Here is a 20976-nt window from a genome sequence, read left to right on the forward strand (position 1 = left end):
AAACTGCTAAGTAGTTTGTGATCGCAATATTGCGAATACATCGGTCGCAATTTTAAGATGCTAAGATACACTCCCAGTAGGCGGCGGCTTAGCGTGTGTAACTCTGCTAAATTCGCCTTGCGACCGATCAACTCGGAATGAGGGCCATAGATTACACACTATTTAAAACGTAACTTTTAATAGTTTTGAACAGACAATTTTTGTAGATTTCATAAATTTTCAGTAAAGAGAGTAGATAAAAAAATGATTAAATCAGAATTAAATATGTTACTCACTCTTAATCAGTTAGGTGGCAGGTTGTCTTTATGCACACCCACTGTGTTTTGAGTGAGTGTCAATATGTGACATTGATCAGAGCGAAAAATTTCTATTTTCCAGTTCTCTCAATCAACTTATGAGATTTATACATATATTCATATTCATAAGAGAGGAACCAAAAAAAACGGCTTTATGACTCCAAATTTCTGTAGGGTAGTTAGTATTTAACATGGTGTGGTATCCGAAAAAGCAGTGAAGGTTTATTGCATTAAATTCTGCCCCACTTTTGTTCAGAAGGAAGTATGGAAAAAGAATTACAGAACCAGTCACTTCTACTTTTGCCCATCTGTGAGCATCGAATGGGCAATGAGAGAGTGTTGTAACCGCAATATTATGGTTGTGAAAGAAGTACAGTACACTTCTGCTTTCCTGGGCGCACCAAATGAGTTGTGCTATCCCTTATTACTACAGTACCTGGTATTCCCAGATGGTCTCCCCTACTGGTACTGACCAGGCCCAACGCTGCTTGGCTTCCAAAATCAGATGGGATCGGGCATGTCCAGCGTGGTAGGACTGTAGATGGTAAATGGAAAGGTATGTTTATATACCAGGGTGCCAAATTGGATGAGAGAGTGTTTTGAGAGAGGGTTTTGGTTTTGGATCTGTATTTTTTTACATAATTCATAAAAACAGCTAACATCAGAGAATTTTGGCCTGTTTCTGTTCTTACTGTATTATTAACCTCAATAACATTCATTTTCAGTCAATTTTCACCACCTCACAGCTCACAATATCGGTTTAATCCAGTTTAGGCTAAAAGGTTGCACCGAGGTAGCTGGATGACTAAGCTAAGTGACAGCAGTGGGCAGCACAAACATGTGGCACTTAAACTTCCAACATGGCACATCCAAGAAACAGAATGGTACTGCAATGGCAGACGTGAAGGCAGTTTAATCAAGTATATAATCCCATAGAAACCAACAATATTTTCATTTATCAAGAATTAGAACAGAGGCCCAAGGGAGTTGGAGTATGAATGTAATGGTACGCAGGTAAAGGAAGGAAGGATTATTTTTTTTTAGTAAATGTAATATTATTTTTTATTCCAAAGAAAATTTATGAGGGAGGAGGAGGGTGTAATATGGGCAGTAGACCATCATGTTTTTGCGGTTAATTGAGGATCCGCTACCAAATTCCATAGGAAGGAAGGAGGGAGGGAGGGAAAGGGAAGGGAAGGAAAGGGAAGAAGGAAGAAATGTCAAAACGCCCCCATCCAAGCATTGGATCTTGCAGTTTTTGGATTCCATCTAAGGGAGCCGCAGGCAGGACTTGGCACAGTTTCATTCCCTTCCTGCCAGGATGTCTGCAATAAAGTGGAAACATTTTTAATTAATACAAAAATTAGTTGTGTATATTGATCAAAAAGATACATTTTACATGGTACTTACATACCTTGCATAAAGCTGGCTGAGGCAACCTGAGGCACTCCACCCGTTGTTGACAAACAACTTCAAGTAGGAGAGCCACAGGCTCCTTTTCCAGATCCAAGCTGTATTTCAGGAACTAATACTACATTAAGGTTTCAAATAATTTTGACAGATGATTGCAGCATCTAAAAATATATATATATATTTATCATTTTTTGTTCTGTGGTCAAAACTGCATGGAGATGCCTGGAAATGAATGTTATTGGGGTTATTAATACTCTAGGAACAAAACAAAGGCCCAAAACATGTGATTTTACCTTTTCTTTTGTAAATTTGTGTAAAAAAAATATGAAAGCAAAATGGTCTGGCACACATCTTTATCAATAACTACATCGGGGGCCCAATGGAGGTAGAGTATGTATCTGGTGAAAGGAAGGATTTATTAGTAATTTCATTTCATTTGTTTGATCCTAAAAATGTAAATTAATCATTAAGGGCATTGGTGATGCTGTTCATTGCATAGGCAAAAATTTTTATTGGTTATTGCACTAATCCGACTATTACTCATTTGCAACACATTTTTAATAACCAAAAAAAAAATACAATTTTAATAGGCAAGGATTCCTGCCAAGTCTTATGAAACCAAGAAATTGAATAGCTGAACAACAGAGCTGCAGTGCAAATATTCCAAAATTCACCAACAAACAGCCCATAATTAAAAGGAATGCGGTGCAAGATGGAATTGTCCTTGGGACCTCCCACTCACCCTTCTGTTGTAGATGTTAGAAATCCAGAGGAGAGTACAAGTGAGAAAAGCCATTTTGCAGTGACTTCTGGGATGAAGATCCACCCACAGCAGCAGCAACAGGCATAGCACTCAAGGATCCTTCTGAGGAATCCATGGTAGGAGAAGAGTCAGTGATGCTTATGAAATTAGATGAAGGACTAGTTTCGATCATGATTGAGGATGTTAATGATGAAGGTGTTGGTGGTGGAGAGTGCAGGCACTTGGACTTGGTAGAGAATGAGCTAGGTGACACTGGACTGATTGTTATTTTTTAGCAAAAGTTTCTGAATTTGACAAAAACTTTGAATGAATCTGTTGCATGTGACGTAACAGGGAGGATGTTTCTGTTAGGGTCTCCTGCCCTGTGCTGCCACGTCGTCATGGCAACCGGGAGACAAGTGCTAGCGGAGTAACCTGAGCGCAGCTGATACTCCGGTTCGGGTCTTTTGCTGTGCAGTGGTTACAGGCATGGGATCCGGTGCTGGTTTTTGTGCTCACAGTCTGTGAGGTCTGAGGGGGGCGTGGACAGCACCTGCTTTATAAGGCCTCTTCTCAGGTTAAGCAGATGCTGCTGAATCTTTGTTGGTTAGTCAGTTCCTGAAAGTTAGCCAGTACTGTGTAGCTTTGTATTTTGTTGTTGCTTACTGCAAATAGGCCTGGGCATTTGGTACTACACTCTGCCAATCCAGACCTAGCAGTAAGACTGGAGTCAGTCGTTTAGCCTGCTGAGGTTCTTTTGCTATTCTGTGAACCCAGCAGGTTTGTGGCTGTACTTTCAGACCTGCCTGCATAATCCTCTCTCACTGTGCAGGGCGTCCATGTGTCAGTTTAGTGGCAGTAAGCTGAACCTGGGCCCTGCAAGTGAGAATTAGGATTGTGGAGACTCTCCTTGTGTCTATTATTCCATCTCTGACCAAGGAGTTTACTGCCACACCCGTTGGTAACCCTTTAGGGTTTTGCTGTTGCCCTTAGCAACAGCATTTCGGGTTCTCTACGTATTAAAACACAACATCTTGCTTTTTCCATCTGAGCATTTCTAATACTAGGGAGACACCCAGTTTCTTAGCTTCTGGGCTTCTCTGTTCACTCTGTGTTGGTTTTGTTACCCTATCACCTTCTGTGTACGTTATGTCATATTTCCCAGTCTGTCTGTGAGTTCATTTGTTTTGCATCCCTCTCTGTTCAGACACCAGTACATTCCTGCAGGCACTGGTGTGTATAACAGTTCAAACACCAGTACATTCCTGCAGGCACTGGTGTGCATAACATATTCAGCAGCCCAATACTCCTGTTGAAATTTTGTGGGAATATGGAGCATACCCCTCAAAATACGTTGCAACAGGTGGTCGATCAGGTGCAGGTCCTGACTCGTCAATTTAATGATTTGTCCATTAAAATGCACACCTCCCAGGCCGCTGGCGGAGCTCCCGCAGCAGCAGCACCTTCAGGGGTTAAGGAGCCGAAAGTAAATCTTCCGGATCGTTTTTCTGGAGAGCGCTCGCAGTTCTTTTGTTTCAAGGAGAGCTGCAAGTTATATTTCCAGCTTAGGCCTCAGTCTTCTGGGTCAGAGATTCAGCGGGTGGGCATAGTGATTTCCTTGCTACAAGGAGACCCACAGGTCTGGGCATATGGGTTGCAGCCTGACTGTCCGTCGCTTAAAAGTGTTGATGCTTTTTTTACGGCACTGGGCATGTTGTATGATGACCCTGACAAGACGGCCTCAGCCGAGGCTCAGATTTCGATCCTTAAGCAAGGGCGAAGGCCAGTTGAGGTTTACTGTACGGAGTTTCGGAGGTTGGCCCATGATACCCAGTGGAATGACCCAGCCCTGAGACACCAGTACCGAAGAGGTCTTTCTAACCAGATAAAAGACCAACTGGTACAATATCCCTTGCCTGATAGCTTGGATCAGCTCATGCAGTTATCCATCCGGGTGGATAGACGGCTGAGAGAGCGTAGGCTTGAAAGGGAGACCGAGGTTTCCTTCTTTCCCAAGGTAACCTCAGACTCTGAGGAATTTTCAGAGGAGCCTATGCAGATTGGGGCTACCCGCCTCTCCTCGCATGAGAAGACGCGGAGGAGACAGCAGGGGTTGTGTTTGTACTGTCGGAATAAGGGTCATGTGGTAGTATCATGCCCAGAAAAGCCGGAAAACTTCAGGGCCTGAGGGTGATGGGAAATATCCTGTCAGGCCAGAAGTCAGAATTTCCCAAGAAGACTTTTATCATTCCGGTGACCTTGAAGATCCTCGGTCAAACTGTCAAGACTGAGGCCTTTGTGGACAGTGGGGCCGACGGGGTTTTTATGGACCGCCAATTCGCCCTGAAACACTCTGTTTCCTTAGTACCCTTGGCGTCGGAAATTGAGATTTGTGGGTTAAACGGGGAACCATTATCCCAGGGTAAAATTACCTCTTGCACTAGCCAGATTTCTTTGTTTATTGGAGCCACACACTCTGAAAAATTGTCCTTTTATGTGACTGTCTGTACTTTTGCCCCATTGGTGTTGGGGTTACCCTGGTTAAGGGCCCACAATCCTCAATTTGACTGGGTCTCTGGGGAGATTCTTAGTTGGGGTAGTGATTGTTTCAGGAGTTGCTTGAGCCTTCCAGTCAGGCTCTCGCAGCTAAGTTTGCCAGGATTGCCAGGGTGTTATGCAGATTTTGCGGACGTGTTCTCCAAAAAAGTTGCAGAGGTACTACCTCCCCATCGCCCCTATGACTGTGCCATTGATTTGTTGCCGAATGCTAAGCTTCCCAAGAGCAGGTTGTACTCCCTGTCACGTCCTGAGACTCAGGCTATGGCAGAGTACATTCAGGAGAACTTGGCTAAAGGATTTATCAGACCTTCACAGTCTCCAGTTGGGTCGGGGTTCTTTTTCGTGGGTAAAAAGGACGGTTCATTGCGACCCTGCATCGACTTCAGGGAATTGAACCGTATCACGATTAAAAACTCATACCCACTGCCTCTCATTTCGGTCTTGTTTGACCAGCTTCGTACTGCCACCATTTTTTCTAAGATTGACCTACGCGGTGCGTACAATCTAATCCGAATAAGAGAGGGGGATGAATGGAAGACTGCCTTTAATACCCACTCAGGGCATTATGAATATTTGGTGATGCCTTTTGGGCTCTGTAATGCCCCGGCAGTCTTCCAGGATTTCATGAACGATGTGCTCAGGGAATATTTGGATAGATTCTTAGTTGTATACTTAGATGACATCCTAATCTTCTCCCATTCCCTGGAGGAACATCGGAAGCATGTACGCTTAGTCCTCCAGAAACTCAGAGACCACCGGCTTGGGGCGAAGCTGGAGAAGTGCGAATTTGAAGTTCAGCAAATCGCATTTCTAGGATATATTATCTCCCCAGAAGGTTTCCAAATGGAGGGTTCCAAGGTACAGGCAGTCCTGGATTGGGTGCAGCCCACTAGTTTGAAGGCGCTTCAGCGTTTCCTGGGCTTTGCAAATTTTTATAGACGATTTATCGCTGGATTTTCGTCTATAGTGGCGCCCTTGGTGGCACTCACTAAGAAAGGGGCGGATGTTGCTCACTGGTCTCGTGAGGCCAAAGCGGCTTTTGCCCGTCTCAAAAGGGCATTTGTCTCGGCCAAGGTGCTGCGACACCCAGATCCAGAGCGTCCTTTTGTGGTGGAGGTGGATGCCTCTGAGATGGGTATTGGGGCAGTGCTCTCTCAGATGGGAGTGTCTGATAATCGCCTTCATCCCTGTGCTTACTTTTCCCGTAAATTTTCGCCTGCCGAGATGAATTATGACGTGGGTAACCGGGAATTGTTGGCTATTAAGGATGCACTCGAGGAGTGGAGACACTGGCTTGAGGGGGCTAAGTTTGTGGTCTCAATTCTCACCGACCATAAGAATTTGGCATATTTAGAGTCAGCGAAGCGTCTCAATGCCAGGCAGGCACGATGGGCTTTGTTTTTTGCTCGCTTTAATTTTTTGATAACATATCGCCCTGGGTCATCAAGGCTGATGCGCTCTCGCTGAGTTTTGCTCCAATCCAGGAGACCACCGAGGAGCCGTTGCCCATTGTGTCCCCATCATGTATTAAAGTGGGCATTACCCAGGACCTCTTGTCATTAGTCCTTAGAGCACAGGAGCAGGCTCCTCCAGACCTTCCGGCAGGTCTTTTGTTTGTGCCTCCTAGGTTAAGACAGCGAGTGTTCCTGGAATTCCATGCCAAGAAGTCGGCAGGTCACCCGGGTATTGCCAGAACTCGGGAGTTGCTATCTAGGGCGGTGTGGTGGCCCTCGGTGGCTAAGGATGTGGATCAGTGGGTTCGGGCATGTGACATCTGTGCCCGAAATAAGACTCCTAGAGGGGTTCCTGTTGGCCCATTACATCCACTCTCTATTCCATCTAAGCCATGGACCCACATTTCAATGGATTTTGTTGTGGACTTGCCCAAATCCTTTGGGATGACAGCCATCTGGGTTGTCGTTGACAGGTTTTCGAAGATGGCGCACTTTGTTCCACTGGTTGGGCTGCCATCGGCCAGACGCCTGTCTGAATTATTTATGCTGCATGTTGTGCGCCTCCACGGGTTGCCACTTGATGTGGTCTCTGACCGCGGATCCCAGTTTGTGGCCAAATTCTGGAGGGCATTTTGTTCCGATCTCCAGATTTCTGTCAGCTTGTCGTCAGGCTACCATCCGCAGTCTAATGGGCAGACTGAAAGGGTGAACCAGACCTTGGAGAAGTTCCTCAGGTGTTATGTCTCCAAGTGTCAGACTGACTGGGTTGCTCATCTGTCAATGGCGGAGTTTGCCTATAACAACGCGGCTCACTCTGCTACAGGGATCTCTCCCTTCCTTTGTGTGTATGGGCATCATCCTAAGGCCAATTCTTTTGACCCCCTGGACTCCACGCCTGGTGGTTCCTCTGTCGTTTCGGTCCTTAGAGGTATTTGGAGGAAAGTGAAGAAAGCCCTTGTGTCTGTGTCATTAGTGACCAAAAGGGTTTTTGATAAGCGGAAAAGACCCTGCAGCTTCAAATTCGGAGACTTCGTCTGGTTGTCTACCAAGAATTTGAAGTTGAAACAGCCATCTCATAAGTTAGGCCCCCGGTTCATCGGCCCTTATAAGATCACCAGGGTTATCAATCCGGTGGCATTTCAGTTAGATCTGCCCCGTTCTTTGGGTATCAATAAAACATTTCATTGTTCCCTTTTAAAACGGGCAATTAGTAATCCTTCTTCCAGAGGAAGACCTTCCCCTCTTCTGATACGTGGCCAGAGGGAGTTTGTTGTTGAAAGGATTCTTGACTCCAAGATGGTTCGGGGTCGGCTGTCATTTTTGGTGCACTGGAAGGGGTATGGCTCGGAGGAGCGGTCGTGGGTGCGCAGTTGTGATCTTCATGCCCCCAGACTGATACGCTCTTTCTTCTCGCAGTTCCCCGATAAACCCGGTGGTAGGGGTTCTTTGACCCCTCGTCAGAGGGGGGGTACTGTTAGGGTCTCCTGCCCTGTGCTGCCACGTCGTCATGGCAACCGGGAGACAAGTGCTAGCGGAGTAACCTGAGCGCAGCTGATACTCCGGTTCGGGTCTTTTGCTGTGCAGTGGTTACAGGCATGGGATCCGGTGCTGGTTTTTGTGCTCACAGTCTGTGAGGTCTGAGGGGGGCGTGGACAGCACCTGCTTTTTAAGGCCTCTTCTCAGGTTAAGCAGATGCTGCTGAATCTTTGTTGGTTAGTCAGTTCCTGAAAGTTAGCCAGTACTGTGTAGCTTTGTATTTTGTTGTTGCTTACTGCAAATAGGCCTGGGCATTTGGTACTACACTCTGCCAATCCAGACCTAGCAGTAAGACTGGAGTCAGTCGTTTAGCCTGCTGAGGTTCTTTTGCTATTCTGTGAACCCAGCAGGTTTGTGGCTGTACTTTCAGACCTGCCTGCATAATCCTCTCTCACTGTGCAGGGCGTCCATGTGTCAGTTTAGTGGCAGTAAGCTGAACCTGGGCCCTGCAAGTGAGAATTAGGATTGTGGAGACTCTCCTTGTGTCTATTATTCCATCTCTGACCAAGGAGTTTACTGCCACACCCGTTGGTAACCCTTTAGGGTTTTGCTGTTGCCCTTAGCAACAGCATTTCGGGTTCTCTACATATTAAAACACAACATCTTGCTTTTTCCATCTGAGCATTTCTAATACTAGGGAGACACCCAGTTTCTTAGCCTCTGGGCTTCTCTGTTCACTCTGTGTTGGTTTTGTTACCCTATCACCTTCTGTGTACGTTATGTCATATTTCCCAGTCTGTCTGTGAGTTCATTTGTTTTGCATCCCTCTCTGTTCAGACACCAGTACATTCCTGCAGGCACTGGTGTGTATAACAGTTCAAACACCAGTACATTCCTGCAGGCACTGGTGTGCATAACAGTTTCTAGATGGTTAATGTCCCTACTGCCATTTTACTGGCTGAAGGAACTGGCTTTTGAAGGGTGTTCTGGTTCTAAACCTTTTGTATGCATTTACTGTATGATGTAGAAGGTACCATGAAGAAACCACAGATGCTTAGAAAGAAATTAGATTTTCATCCTTCACAATTCAAAGGCCCATGTGTTGAAGGATTCTATATAACTATCATGGACGATTTCAGAAAATAATGTGAGATTGCTGAGAAAGCTCCCATGATAGATGAGCACTGAAGTCCCTGATGTCAGATCAAAATGTAACTATAAAAATGGCAAATAAGGGAGGAGGTGTGGTATTGCAAAATACTTCTGATTATTTAAAAAAAAAAGCACATCTGTAGTTCGAAAATGTCCTCTTTTATTAGGTACTCCCACACAACCCTACAGCTGAATTTCAGGGGAAACTTAAAGCTGCATTGGACAATGCTCTGTGTGGCATTTGTTATTCACTCTGTAGTCCCCATTTAGTATCACCTCCTCAAGGTACACAAGACACTAACATCACCCCATGGTAGTTCAATTATTTCAGAAAAAGGGTCAGTCACTTCTTATTTATCACATATTAGAGACACCACTCTCCGAACATGATCCGGAATATTAGATGGAAAAAAAGTATAATTTCTGTACATGTGATGTGGAGTCCTTGTATTCCAGTATTTCACATCCAAAAGGACTTGAGGTAATAAAATTTGTTTTAGATAAAGATCTTTTCATGTAGGAAGGAATGCATGACTTTGTGGTTCCACAGGGATAACATTGGGGGTGTAGAGTTTGATCTTGATCCGAGGCACCAACAGGCTAAAAGCTTTGACTGTTCCCAAGATGCAAAGTGCCGCCTCCTCTATAACCCTGCCTCCATGCACAGGAGCTCAGTTTGTAAGTTGGTGCCTGTAGTGCAGGCTGAAAACAGGGAGGGCTGCGCTGGGCAGACCTGAAAAGAGGGGACCTGCTGGAAACCGTGATCTGGCGCGGTCTATGGGAGGCAGACCGCACGTACAGGCGTGGACACCGTGGTCATGCAGGGACCCCACTAGACCACCAGGGCAAGTGTACAGGTTGGATTGTAGCATTAATATGTTTCAATAAGGCCGGCAGTACACGGTGGTGAAGTCCAGCAAGGAAATCTGGCTCTGACCTGTAGCCCCTCCCCAGCCCCAGGGCACCATTTACTGCTAATGTGGAGCTGCATCTCTCTCTCTCCCACACTCCCTGTAAGCGTTTGGGTGCCATTACACACAGCTGCGCTGATCTGGGACTGCTGGGCAATGCCTCCTCTGTAAAGCCACCTGCATCTTCAGCGCTGTGCATTTACAGGACACTTAAGTATTCTACATATCTTTAGATGGTGTTAGTTAAGAACAAGTGCACATTGTTATGGATATCTAGTACAAGTACCCTGTGATATACATCCAGTCTTTACTGTGTATTGATAGATCTATATACCTAATTAGCTTTACTTGAGTAGTGTGTTTACTAAAGTATTGCTAGTCCAGTGCAGTTTTATTGTTATTTGTGATAATTTCTGCATTGTTCATGTGACTGTGTGTGTGCCAATAGCTGCTGTGTGATTTCCATTCTGTGTATCTCACATATACTGCTATCCCTATATTCTGTATCCTGAGGGGGGCTAAGTGCGTCAGGGTGTTCATATAATATAGTTTTTTTCACAGGATATACTCTGTTGGTATTTACTTTGTGTGTTTCAGTCACCATATACCTCTTAAGTCCTCCGTGTGTGCTCTGCCTGTAGTCACGCTATCCGGGGGGACTTTTGTTAGGTATTCTGTCTGCTTACATTGTACTATTCTACCCTAAGGTAAAGCTTTCATATAATGTCAGCTCATCAGGGTGAGGGTTCTGTGGCTGAGTCTGCGTCCTGCAGTGCTCATGCCATGGATGTCTGTAAGGAAAATATTGCAGCTGAGGGTTCAGGTGCTGGGGGCTTTGTACCCCTCAGTCAGTCTACTACAACGGGGGCAACTACTGACCCACCATGGGCTACAAATGTTTTATTTACTGACTACACTGGTAACTAGACTTGCACCCCCTATGGGACCTCCTGTGCTATTACAGCCACATATCGTCCCTGCTGTTAATCCGCCATAGGCAGATACTCTGTCCTCCCAGTTACAGCAATTAAATCAGTCTTTTGCGGGCCCTTACGTCCTCACAATGCACTCATGTTACAGATACTTCATCTGATGAAAATGGCGCATATACTGATCCCTCAGACACTGATGCAGATGCTTCTGATGGGGAATCCCTGACCCAAGTGGATGTTCCTGACCTCTTAGAGGCTATAAGGCTGATTCTTCAAATTGATGATGATGAAGAACCACCGGCTCCCTCTAAAAAAACAAATAAGTTCAAGCGTCAGAAAGTTACTAAGTTGGTTTTACCACATTCTGACCATTTAGTTGACATATATGTTCGGAATCCTGGGAATATCCAGGTAAGAAATTCTCTCTGTCTAAGAAGATGCTGGCTCGTTATCCCCTCGCTGCAGAGTTAAGCAAAAATTGGGAAACTTCCTTTTGTTTCTTTCGACCTCCAGGTAAAGCAAAGGGTCAGGCGTACCCGAAACAGGATTGCACTTCCAAATCCACTAAGCCCACACCTAAACATGCCTGGGCTGCCCATCAGCCTGGTGCCAAAACAGACAAGCCTGCTGCATGGGGGATCCCAGGGTGGGAGGCCGACTTCTACTGTTTGCTCAGGTATGGCTACAGACCACTTCAGATGCCTGGGTAAGGGAAGTCGTCACTCATAAATACACAATCTCTTTCAAGAAAAGTCCTCCACAACAGTTTTGCTCAACAAACATCCCTTCAGATCCGATAAAAGCAAAATTTCTCCATCTGGTGGTACAATCCCTCCTGGATACGGGAGTGGTAGTGCTGGTGCCTCTGGCTCAGAGGGTACTATTGAGCGCTGTTCCTAGTCCCAAAACCGAATGGCTCTTCTCGGCCCATTCTCAACCTCAAGTCTCTGAACAAATTTCTGAAAGTTTCCAAATTCCGTATGGAAACTCTTCGAACTATTGTTCTGGCCCTGGAGCCCAAGGACTACATGGTATCCCTGGACATACAGGATGCTTACCTGCATATACCTATTGCAGTGTCGCATTAGCAATAACTGCGGTTTGCAATTGGCAACCTACATTTTCAATTCCAGGCCTTGCCTATTGGTCTGACCTCAGCTCCTCTAGTTTTCACCAAGGTCATGGCGGTCATGATGGCCCTACTCTGCCGTCAGGCTATCAGGATCCTGCCATATCTCGACGACTTGTTGATCCTGGTGAACTCCCTAGAGGTTCTCCTTTATCACCTGGAACTGACGGTCCAATTCCTGCAAGCCCACGGGTGGCTCATCAACTGGAAGAAGTCTTCCCTGGTTCCTGCTCAGAGCATGGTGCACCTGGGAGCACTATTGGACACCCACATCCAGTGGTTGTTTTTGTCTCTTAAGAAGGTCTTGAAGCTTCAGGACAAGATAAGATGCTTCCTCACTTGCCCACATGTGTCAATTCACTCGGCGATGCAAGTACTAGGCCTCATTGTGTCGGCTTTTGACATGGTGGAGTACGCCCTCTGCAGAAGTTAATTCTCTCCGAGTGGGATGGCCTGCCTCACCGGATCAGGTCTCACATGAAATCCTTGACCCCGGAGGTCCATCTGTCACTGACTTTGTTTGCTGCAGGACCATCAACTGAGCAGGGGTCGCCCATTCTGGATCTCCAACTGGGTCCTTCTGACAACAGATGCCAGTCTGCGGGGTTGGGGTGTGGTGTTGGAGCAACACTCTTTTCAGGGTCGGTGGACCAGGGAGGAATCTCTCCTCCCGATAAACATTCTGGAATTGCAGACAGTGTTCAATGCATTGACACTAGCCCTGCCTCTAGTACAGAACAGGCCTGTTCATGTACAGTCAGACAATGCCACCATGGTGGCGTACATAAATCATCAAGGCGGCACCCAAAGCCGCAAAGCACTGATGGAAGTGTCAAATATTCTTCGTTGGACGGAACGCCATCTGCCAGCCATATCGGCAGTGTTCATTCCGGGGGGCCTAAACTGGGAAGCGGACTTCCTGAGTCATCAGGACGTACATGCTGGAGAGTGGAACCTTCATCCGGAGGTCTTTCAATTCCTTGTGGAACAGTGGGGTCTACCAGATGTAGACCTGATGGCGTCTCGACACAATTACAAGGTTCCAGTCTTCGGAGCAAGAACAAGGGATCCTCAAGCAGCATTCATGGACGCACTGGCAATTAAAGGGAACTTTCGGCTGCCGTACATGTTCCCTCCGGTGTCACTTCTGCCCAGGGTGATAAGGAAGTTCAAGCAAGAAGGAGGAATACTACTTCTAGTCGCTCCGGCGTGGCCCAGGCGGCATTGGTTCTCAGACCTGCAGGGTCTATCGATATAGTGTCCTCTTCTGCTTCCGCAGCGCCCAGACCTCCTCATTCAGGGCCCTTGTGCCTACCAGGATTTGGCCCGGCTGGCTTTGACGGCGTGGCTCTTGAAGCTTCCGTACTAAGGGCCAAAGGATTTTCTGAGGAGGTCATTCAAACTATATTGAAGGCCCGTAAGCCGGCTTCTGCTCGGAAATACAGGTATCATAGGGTCTTGAATTCTTATTTTGCTTGGTGTGCAACTAACAATTATGATGCATACAAGTTCAATACCGCCAAACTCTTGGCTTTTCTGCCACAGGGTCTGGCCTCCCTCAAAGTTCATATTTCTGCCCTGTCGATGTGATTTCAGAGAAAAATTGCGACTCTGCCTAATGTTCATACCTTCACTCAGGGTGTTTTACGGATTCAACCTCCCTATGTCCCGCCTGTGGCTCCTTGGGATTTGTCGGTTGTTTTGGATGCCTTACAAGAGTCTCCATTTGAGCCTCTTGAGTCTGTAGACCTTAAATGGCTTCCTCTTAAGGTCTTGTTTCTGCTTGCTATTGCCTCTGCTAGATGGGTTTCAGACTTGGGTGCCTTGTCCTGTCAGACACCCTTTCTGATTTTTCACTGTGACCGTGCAGTTCTTAGAACTCGCCTTGGTTATCTCCCTAAGGTGATGTCATCTTTCCACTTTAACCAAGAGATTGTGGTTCCAGCCTTTACCTCTCCAGGTTTATCCTCCAAAGAGCGGTCTTTGGATGTCGTACGGGTTCTCCGTATTTATGTGAAGAGGACAGCTTCTCTTCGGAGATCTGATTCTCTCTTTGTCCTTTTTGGCTTTTACAAATGTGGCTGGCCTGCTAACAAGCAGACCTTGGCCAGATGGATTAGAATGGTGATTGCACATGCTTATGTACAGGCTGGCCTTCCAGCTCCTGCTACCATCAAAGCCCATTCTACTCGGTCTGTTGGACCTACTTGGGCGGCCCGCCGTGGTGCGACCCTTGAACAGTTGTGCAAGGAGACTACATGGTCCTCAGTGAACACTATGCCTTTGATACTGGTTCTATGCCTTTGATACTTCCGCCTCCCAGGATGCCTCCTTTGGACGCTGGGTTCTTGTGCCCGCTACAGTATGTCCCCTCCCATGAGGAACTGCTGTAGGACATCCCCGATGTTATCCCTGTGGAAGTCCAGTGTACCCCGCTGCAGAAAAGGAGATTTATGGTAAGAACTTACCTTTGATAAATCTCTTTCTGCGAGGTACACTGGGTTCCACAGGGCGCCCACCCTGACGCACTTAGCTTCTTTGGGTTTGTATGACATTAGCCGCTGATACCTTCTCCTGTCGTGAGAATGTGGTGTATGTGGCTACTAACGGTTGTCGTCTCTTTTACCTGCTACTGCATAGGACTGGTTAACAAAACTGAGCTCCTGTGCACGGAGGTGGGGTTATAGAGGAAGCGGCGCTGTGCATCTTGGGAACAGTCAAAGCTTTTAGCCTGTTGGTGCCTCGGATCAAGATCCAACTCTACACCCCGATGTTATCCATGTGGAACCCAGTGTACCTAGCAGAAAGAGATTTAACAAAGGTAAGTTCTTACCATAAATCTCCTTTTTTTTCCATAAAGTATACAATATTACATGTGTAATTTTATTATTTATGAAAGGTAAAACAAAGAACAGTCGTTATGGAGTAGCGATCAGTAAAATGAAAAAATATCTGATTGGTAGTTCAATATAAGTATCACAATGCTCTCTCTGTATCAGTACACACAATTATAGTATTTACACGCAACAGACTAGTTAGAATGAAATCACATCTAATTATAAGCATTTAGTCGTGTTCAATTTAATTACATTTTGTTCTGCAAAATTCAGCTCTTTGTAAGTCCTGTCAACAGTATAACTTTGGTTAATATCAGTGATTGGCTGTCAGAGTCATGAGAAGTTGCAGATGTGTATATGTGTGTGCCTTCCATATTTAGATGCAGTATATGCAATGTCTTACAAGGATGCAAGGATGTGCACCGGTGACAATATGATGAAACAGATGTATTTAAGAAACCACAGGAAACATCTAACTTTTTCAGGCCCAAATTGTCAATTTTTAAAATAAATGTCCCAAACTTTTCATTGGTTCGATGCATTCTACATAGTACATAGGGGGTGATTCCGAGTTGATCGTAGCCCTGCAAAATTTTGCAGGGCTACGATCATGACAAAAGACATGTGGGGGGACGCCCAGCATAGGGCTATCCCGCCCCGCATGTCAGTGCCACCCCCACCCCCTCCCGCAGAAGTGCAAAAGCATCACACAGCGGCGATGCTTTTGCACTTTAGGAGTAGCTCCCGGCCAGTGCAGCTTTAGCGTGCTGGCCGGGAGCTACTCGTCGCTCCCTGGCCCGCAGCGGCGCGGTCCGGCCACGCCTGCATTGGCCGGACTGCGCCCATGAAACGGCGGCCAAATGCCGCCGTTCTGCCCCCCTTCCAGCAACCGCCTCTGCCTGTCAATCAGGCAGAGGCGATCATAGCGCAGCGACGGTCTTTGGCCGTCTGGCATGTGCAGTTCTGACCCGATCGCACCGCTGCGATAAACTGCAGCGAGCGACCGGGTCAGAATGACCCCCATAGTACAGTGTTACAAACAGGAGACAATTACCAGACCGCCTGTCGGGATCCCGGCAGTCACAATACGGACGCCGGAATCCTGACAGGCGGTAAAATGCTGCCACCTGAATACCGGCACCACAGGCTTTTCTCCCTCTATGGGTGTCCAAATTGACAGTGATCAAATCTAGATTGCTGCACCAACTGTTGCATCATCTGCCAATATCAAAACATAAAGTTTTTATGAAGTACCCTGTAGTGTTAACTTTTGATGAAAAAAATATATATATATTTGATTACCTTATTTTTAGAAATCTATTTCTGACACTTGCCAATATACAAAATCATATAATACATTCAGAGTTAAGGTGTGTACACACGGTAAGATATTTTCTTCCGATTCTGACTATATAGTCAGAATCGGAAGAAAATATAGTGCAGATCGCAAGGTGACAGTCACCTTGCGATCCCGATCCGATGCCGATGCGCGGCCCCGCGCGGTCGGCATCGGCAGAAAAAATAGGCTGTGCAGGCAAGTCAATCCTGACTATCTCTATAGAAGAGATAGTCAGGATTGAAATCGCACATAGCCAGCATCGCAAGCACAGTTATTATGTGCTTGCGATACTGGCTAAGTGCCGACCCGGCCCCCTGTCGCACGGTGAGAATCGGATAAGTCCGAATCTCACCGTGTGTATGCACCCTTACATTGCTGTTCTTTTGTTTTTAATGAGACAAACTAGGATATGTTCTCCCTGGAGATATCTCCTGCGTGACATCGGACTAAATGACACTTTAACATTTTGGGAGAAGTAAAGGTTGGATCCCCAATGAAAACAGATACTTCTAGCCTCAGTCATTAGGAAAACATGAATCAGTGTTGACTATAGAAAAAAAGAACTAAAGTTAAATACTGTACATGTCAATGGAACATTGAAAATGTCCCTTTGTGACTCAGTATTGTATTGTGCCAGATTATGAATAATTCTTTTTCTACAAGAAATAAATGTGGATCTTGTCATGAAGGCCATTTTGCATCACATAACTTATTCTTCTGCAATTTGGGTAATTTGTGTTCTGCCATTTGTATCTATAGTCTGTACTATGGGGATCAACTGTAGTGGATGCTGTGGTGCTATTGTTATGGTGCCCACCTTCTCTGCACCAACTGAAATCCACATCAGTACCAAAAAGGAATGTAACTATAGTGGGGACCGTGGATGCCAATGCTGTGGGGCCAGGGGGCTTAGTGGGTCTGGGTCCTCTGCACCTAGCTCACATCAGCATCACCAGCGAATGGCAGTAAGAAAGGTGACACTGTATTGAATCTACAGGGTTTATTATGAGTTACCAGCAGTCGGGGTGCTGGCATTCAGCATACCGACTACAGCAACCCGACAGGGGTGAGCTACCTATGTACTCCCCTCTATCCTACCCCTCCCTTCCTGCAGCCTAATCCTAATCTCCCCCTTTAGTGCCTAACCCTAACCTCCCCCAGTTGTTGCCTAAACCTAACACCCCTTTCCTGCAACCTAAACCTAACCCACCTCCCTTAGTGCCTAAACCTGACCTCCCTCCAGTGGTGCCTAACCCTGAACCACTCATCCCCTAGCCTACCCCTATTCTCCCAGGGTGGCGGCTAAACCTAACCCCCCTTTCCTGCAGCATAAACCTAACCCACCCCCCCTTAGTGCCTAAACCGGACCTCCACCTGGTGTTGTCTAACCCTAAACTCTCCCCTCCCGCAGCCTATCCCTATTCTCCTGGGGTGGCGGTTAAACCTAACCACCCATTCCTAAACCTAACCCTCCCGCTACACTCACGGTCAGAATGCCAGCTGTCAGGACTCCGGCGTCGATGTCCTGACCTTTTCGGGATTCTGGGGTTGGCATTTTCATGGGTGTGGGTATTCCTACTGCCGGGATCCTGACAGCCAGCATCATGACCGGATCCCAATCTAGAAACTTCTTGCCATGATTATAGTATATTCAGTAGAGTTGTATTGAAAACCCTATGGGCTAAATGTAAGAAGCAGGACGTGGCAATCATTTACTCTGTATTACCACCTGATTATGCCGTGTAAATGATTACGCTTTAAAAATCCGTCCAGACTCTCACAAAGTCCTGCACTTCTTGCTTCTCGCTGGCTATTGCATTTAGCCCTAGATCTTGTTGGGTAGTTTGAAGACTGTTCTATTCTACCTGCAGGCCGGCTTGCATTAGATCATGTGCAGCAGATTTGGTGTACAGAGCATAAGGGAAAGAAGGTATGCTACTTTATGAACTGGGGGCAGTCTGTGTTGCATATGAACTTCATCATTTTGTGGCATACTAGGAACTACAATGTGGCATTCTATGAACTAAAGCACTGTGTGGCATAGTAGGGGGTGACACCAAAATGCCATCTCCTCCGCAGTGACAAGGAGCTGGGTGCTGCACTGTTACATCCTCATGCAGTGGCCAGCTTCAGTCTCTGAGAAGGAGCAAACAGTGCAGCCACAGACTCTGGGGGGGGGGAGGGAGCCCAGTATCTCCGGGAATGCTGGGCATGCCCTGGGGTGATATAACTGGGGGGAACTTCCAGCAAGGTCACACATTGACCTATGAGGCCACGCCCTGGATTTAAGTAAATGTGGGCTTCCCATGAGGCAACACCCCTCCCAGTGAGGCCACACCCTCTTTTGGTCATGCCCACTGAATGCCCCGGCCCCCGTGCCACCTCTCATTGGGGCACTATTTGAAATACTGTGAATTGGGTTCATTGTGGCATAATGTGAACTGTAGGCAATGCAATATTATAATTAACTGGGCCACCTTGACTCATAATGTGACCTGGGTACACTACAATATGGCATAATGTGAACTGGGGCACTACAATGTGGCATAATATCATTTGGGGGCAGTGCCAGTGCTGCAAGTGGGCGGGTACGGGCGGGTACAGGGTACCCTTAAGAGTTTAGCCGCGGGTACGCCGTACCCACTCCGCCGGGCCGCCGCTCACAGCGTTGATGTGCGCAGCGCTCACCAGTTGCTGTGGCCGGCCGGGTACTGCTACTGCCGCTGCTGCTCCTCCCCTTCCCAGTGTGCAGGGAGCGTGATTGTGATGTCATCACGCTCCCACGGCAGTGGGCGCAGAGTGGGGCTGGCTGCTGAGGCTGCTTGAGCCGCGCGCGTTAGGAGGAGGCGGAGCAGGGAGCACATCAGTTGGAGGGGACGTGGAGCAGCCTGAGTGAGGCAATGTATATCTAGCACTGTGGGGGCAATGTATATCTGGCACTGTGGGGGCAATGTATATCTAGCACTGTGGGGGCAATGTATATCTGGCACAGTGGGGCATTGTAAATCTGGCACTGTGGGGGCATTGTATATCTAGCACTGTGGGGGCAATGTATATCTAGCACTGTGGGGGCAATGTATATCTGGCACAGTGGGGCATTGTAAATCTGGCACTGTGGGGGCATTTTCTATCTAGCACTGTGGGGGCAATGTATATCTGGCACTGTGGGGCAATGTATATCTGGCACTGTGGGGCAACGTGTATCTTGCACTATTGGGGTCATACGTGTATCTGCCCCTCCCCCCATATGTGTGTCACGCCCCCATTTTCATTGGCCACGCCCCATGTGACATTTGGCCACACCCGTTTTTTGGCGCACACAGTACCCGTAAGACATTTTTTCTACTTGCACCACTGGCCGCAGTGCAATATGGTATTATCAGAAGTGGGAATACAGTGTGGCCACTGGTGTAACTACAGCCCCCACAGTCACTGCGGAGGCATTGGAAGTGCCAGGCTTGGGGGTTGTTGCCTCTGTTTAAGCAGCAGATTCCCATATGGACTAGCCATCCGCATGTAAATCTGCTAAATGTACCTCCTGCTCACTCCCACTCCCTCCTTCTCTTCTGCTCATTACCCCTCCCTCTCTCCCCTCACTCTCCTGCTCACTCCCACTCCCCCTCTCTCTCCTGCTCACTCCACCTTCCTTCCTCTCTCTATCCCCTGCTCACTCCCCCTCCCTCTCTCTCTGCTCACTCCCCCTCCCTCTCTCCCCTCTCTCTCCTGCTCACTCCCCCTCCCTCACTCTTTCTCCTGATCACTCCCCCTCCCTCTCTCTCTCTCTCTCTCTCCTGCTCACTCCCCCTCCCTCTCTCCAGCTCACTCCCCCTCCCCATCTCTCTCTGACACTGTCTCTCTCTCCCTATCTCTCTGACATTGTCTCTCTCTATCTCTGTCACTGTCTCTCCCTAAATGCTGTCTCTCTCTTACACTTTCTCTCTCTCCCTGACATACACTATCTATGTCTGACACACTCTCTCTATTGTTCCCCTTTCTCTCCCTCCCTAATACACTCTCTCTCTCTCTCTCTCTCTCTCTCTCTCTCTCTCTCTCTCCCACTTGCTCCCCCCCCTCTCTCTTGCTCCCCCTTCTCTCTCTGAAATGTATTTCTCGTTCTCCCTGACACTGTCTCTCCATCTCTCTCTACTTGACATTGTCTCTCCCTCTCTCCTCCTGGCACTGTATTTCTCTCTCGTTTGCACTATTTCTCTCTCTATGACAATGTCTCTCTTCCTCACAATCCCTGATGCTCTCACTCTCTTATTCCCCTCTCTTTCTCTTTACCACCCTGCCTGACACACACTATCTCACTCCCCTCCCTCTCTCTCTTGCTCCTCTCACCTCTCTCACACACACTCTCTCTCCCTGATGCCCTGTCTCTCCCCTCTCATCCCGTTCTTTCTTTTCTCCTTGACACCCTCTCTCTTGCTCTTCTCTCCTTTCTTTTTCCATGAAACCCTCCCCTCTCTCTCTTTCTCTCTTCTTCTTTGTCTCTCTCTCACTCACTCCCCTCACACTCTTTCTCTTGCTCCCCTAAGCAGCACTGTAGTGACAAGGGGAGGGGGGGGGGGACCTTTAAAGATTTTGTTATAAGGCCCACACAGTTCTAGTTACGCCCCTGATTACACCCCTGCCAACGAGCATGGAACCCAGAGCAGGTAATTTAACAGTAAGTAGGAGCCTTACTGTGAGGTATAATGTGTAATGGGCATTGTGGTGTGTGGTATCATGTGTAA

General features: G+C 47.2%; 1 protein-coding gene and 1 pseudogene across 2 annotated transcripts in view; both read right to left on the minus strand.

The window, feature by feature from the left end:
• Positions 1 to 720: 720 nt before the first annotated feature.
• Positions 721 to 839, minus strand: LOC134931426 (5S ribosomal RNA; annotated as a pseudogene).
• Positions 840 to 1231: 392 nt separating this feature from the next.
• Positions 1232 to 20976, minus strand: part of NFATC1 (nuclear factor of activated T cells 1) — a 272434-nt gene continuing 252689 nt past the window's right edge. Inside the window, exon 11 of one of the 2 annotated variants that reach the window (XM_063923310.1) lies at positions 1232 to 1621. In XM_063923310.1, the coding sequence (XP_063779380.1) occupies positions 1517 to 1621 (105 nt within the window). In that variant the 3' untranslated portion in view covers positions 1232 to 1516. The remainder of the gene's footprint in view (positions 1622 to 20976) is intronic. The other variant, XM_063923315.1, reaches the window with a different exon arrangement.

The sequence above is a fragment of the Pseudophryne corroboree genome, chromosome 5 (assembly GCF_028390025.1).
Source record: "Pseudophryne corroboree isolate aPseCor3 chromosome 5, aPseCor3.hap2, whole genome shotgun sequence".
Lineage (NCBI taxonomy): Eukaryota > Metazoa > Chordata > Amphibia > Anura > Myobatrachidae > Pseudophryne > Pseudophryne corroboree.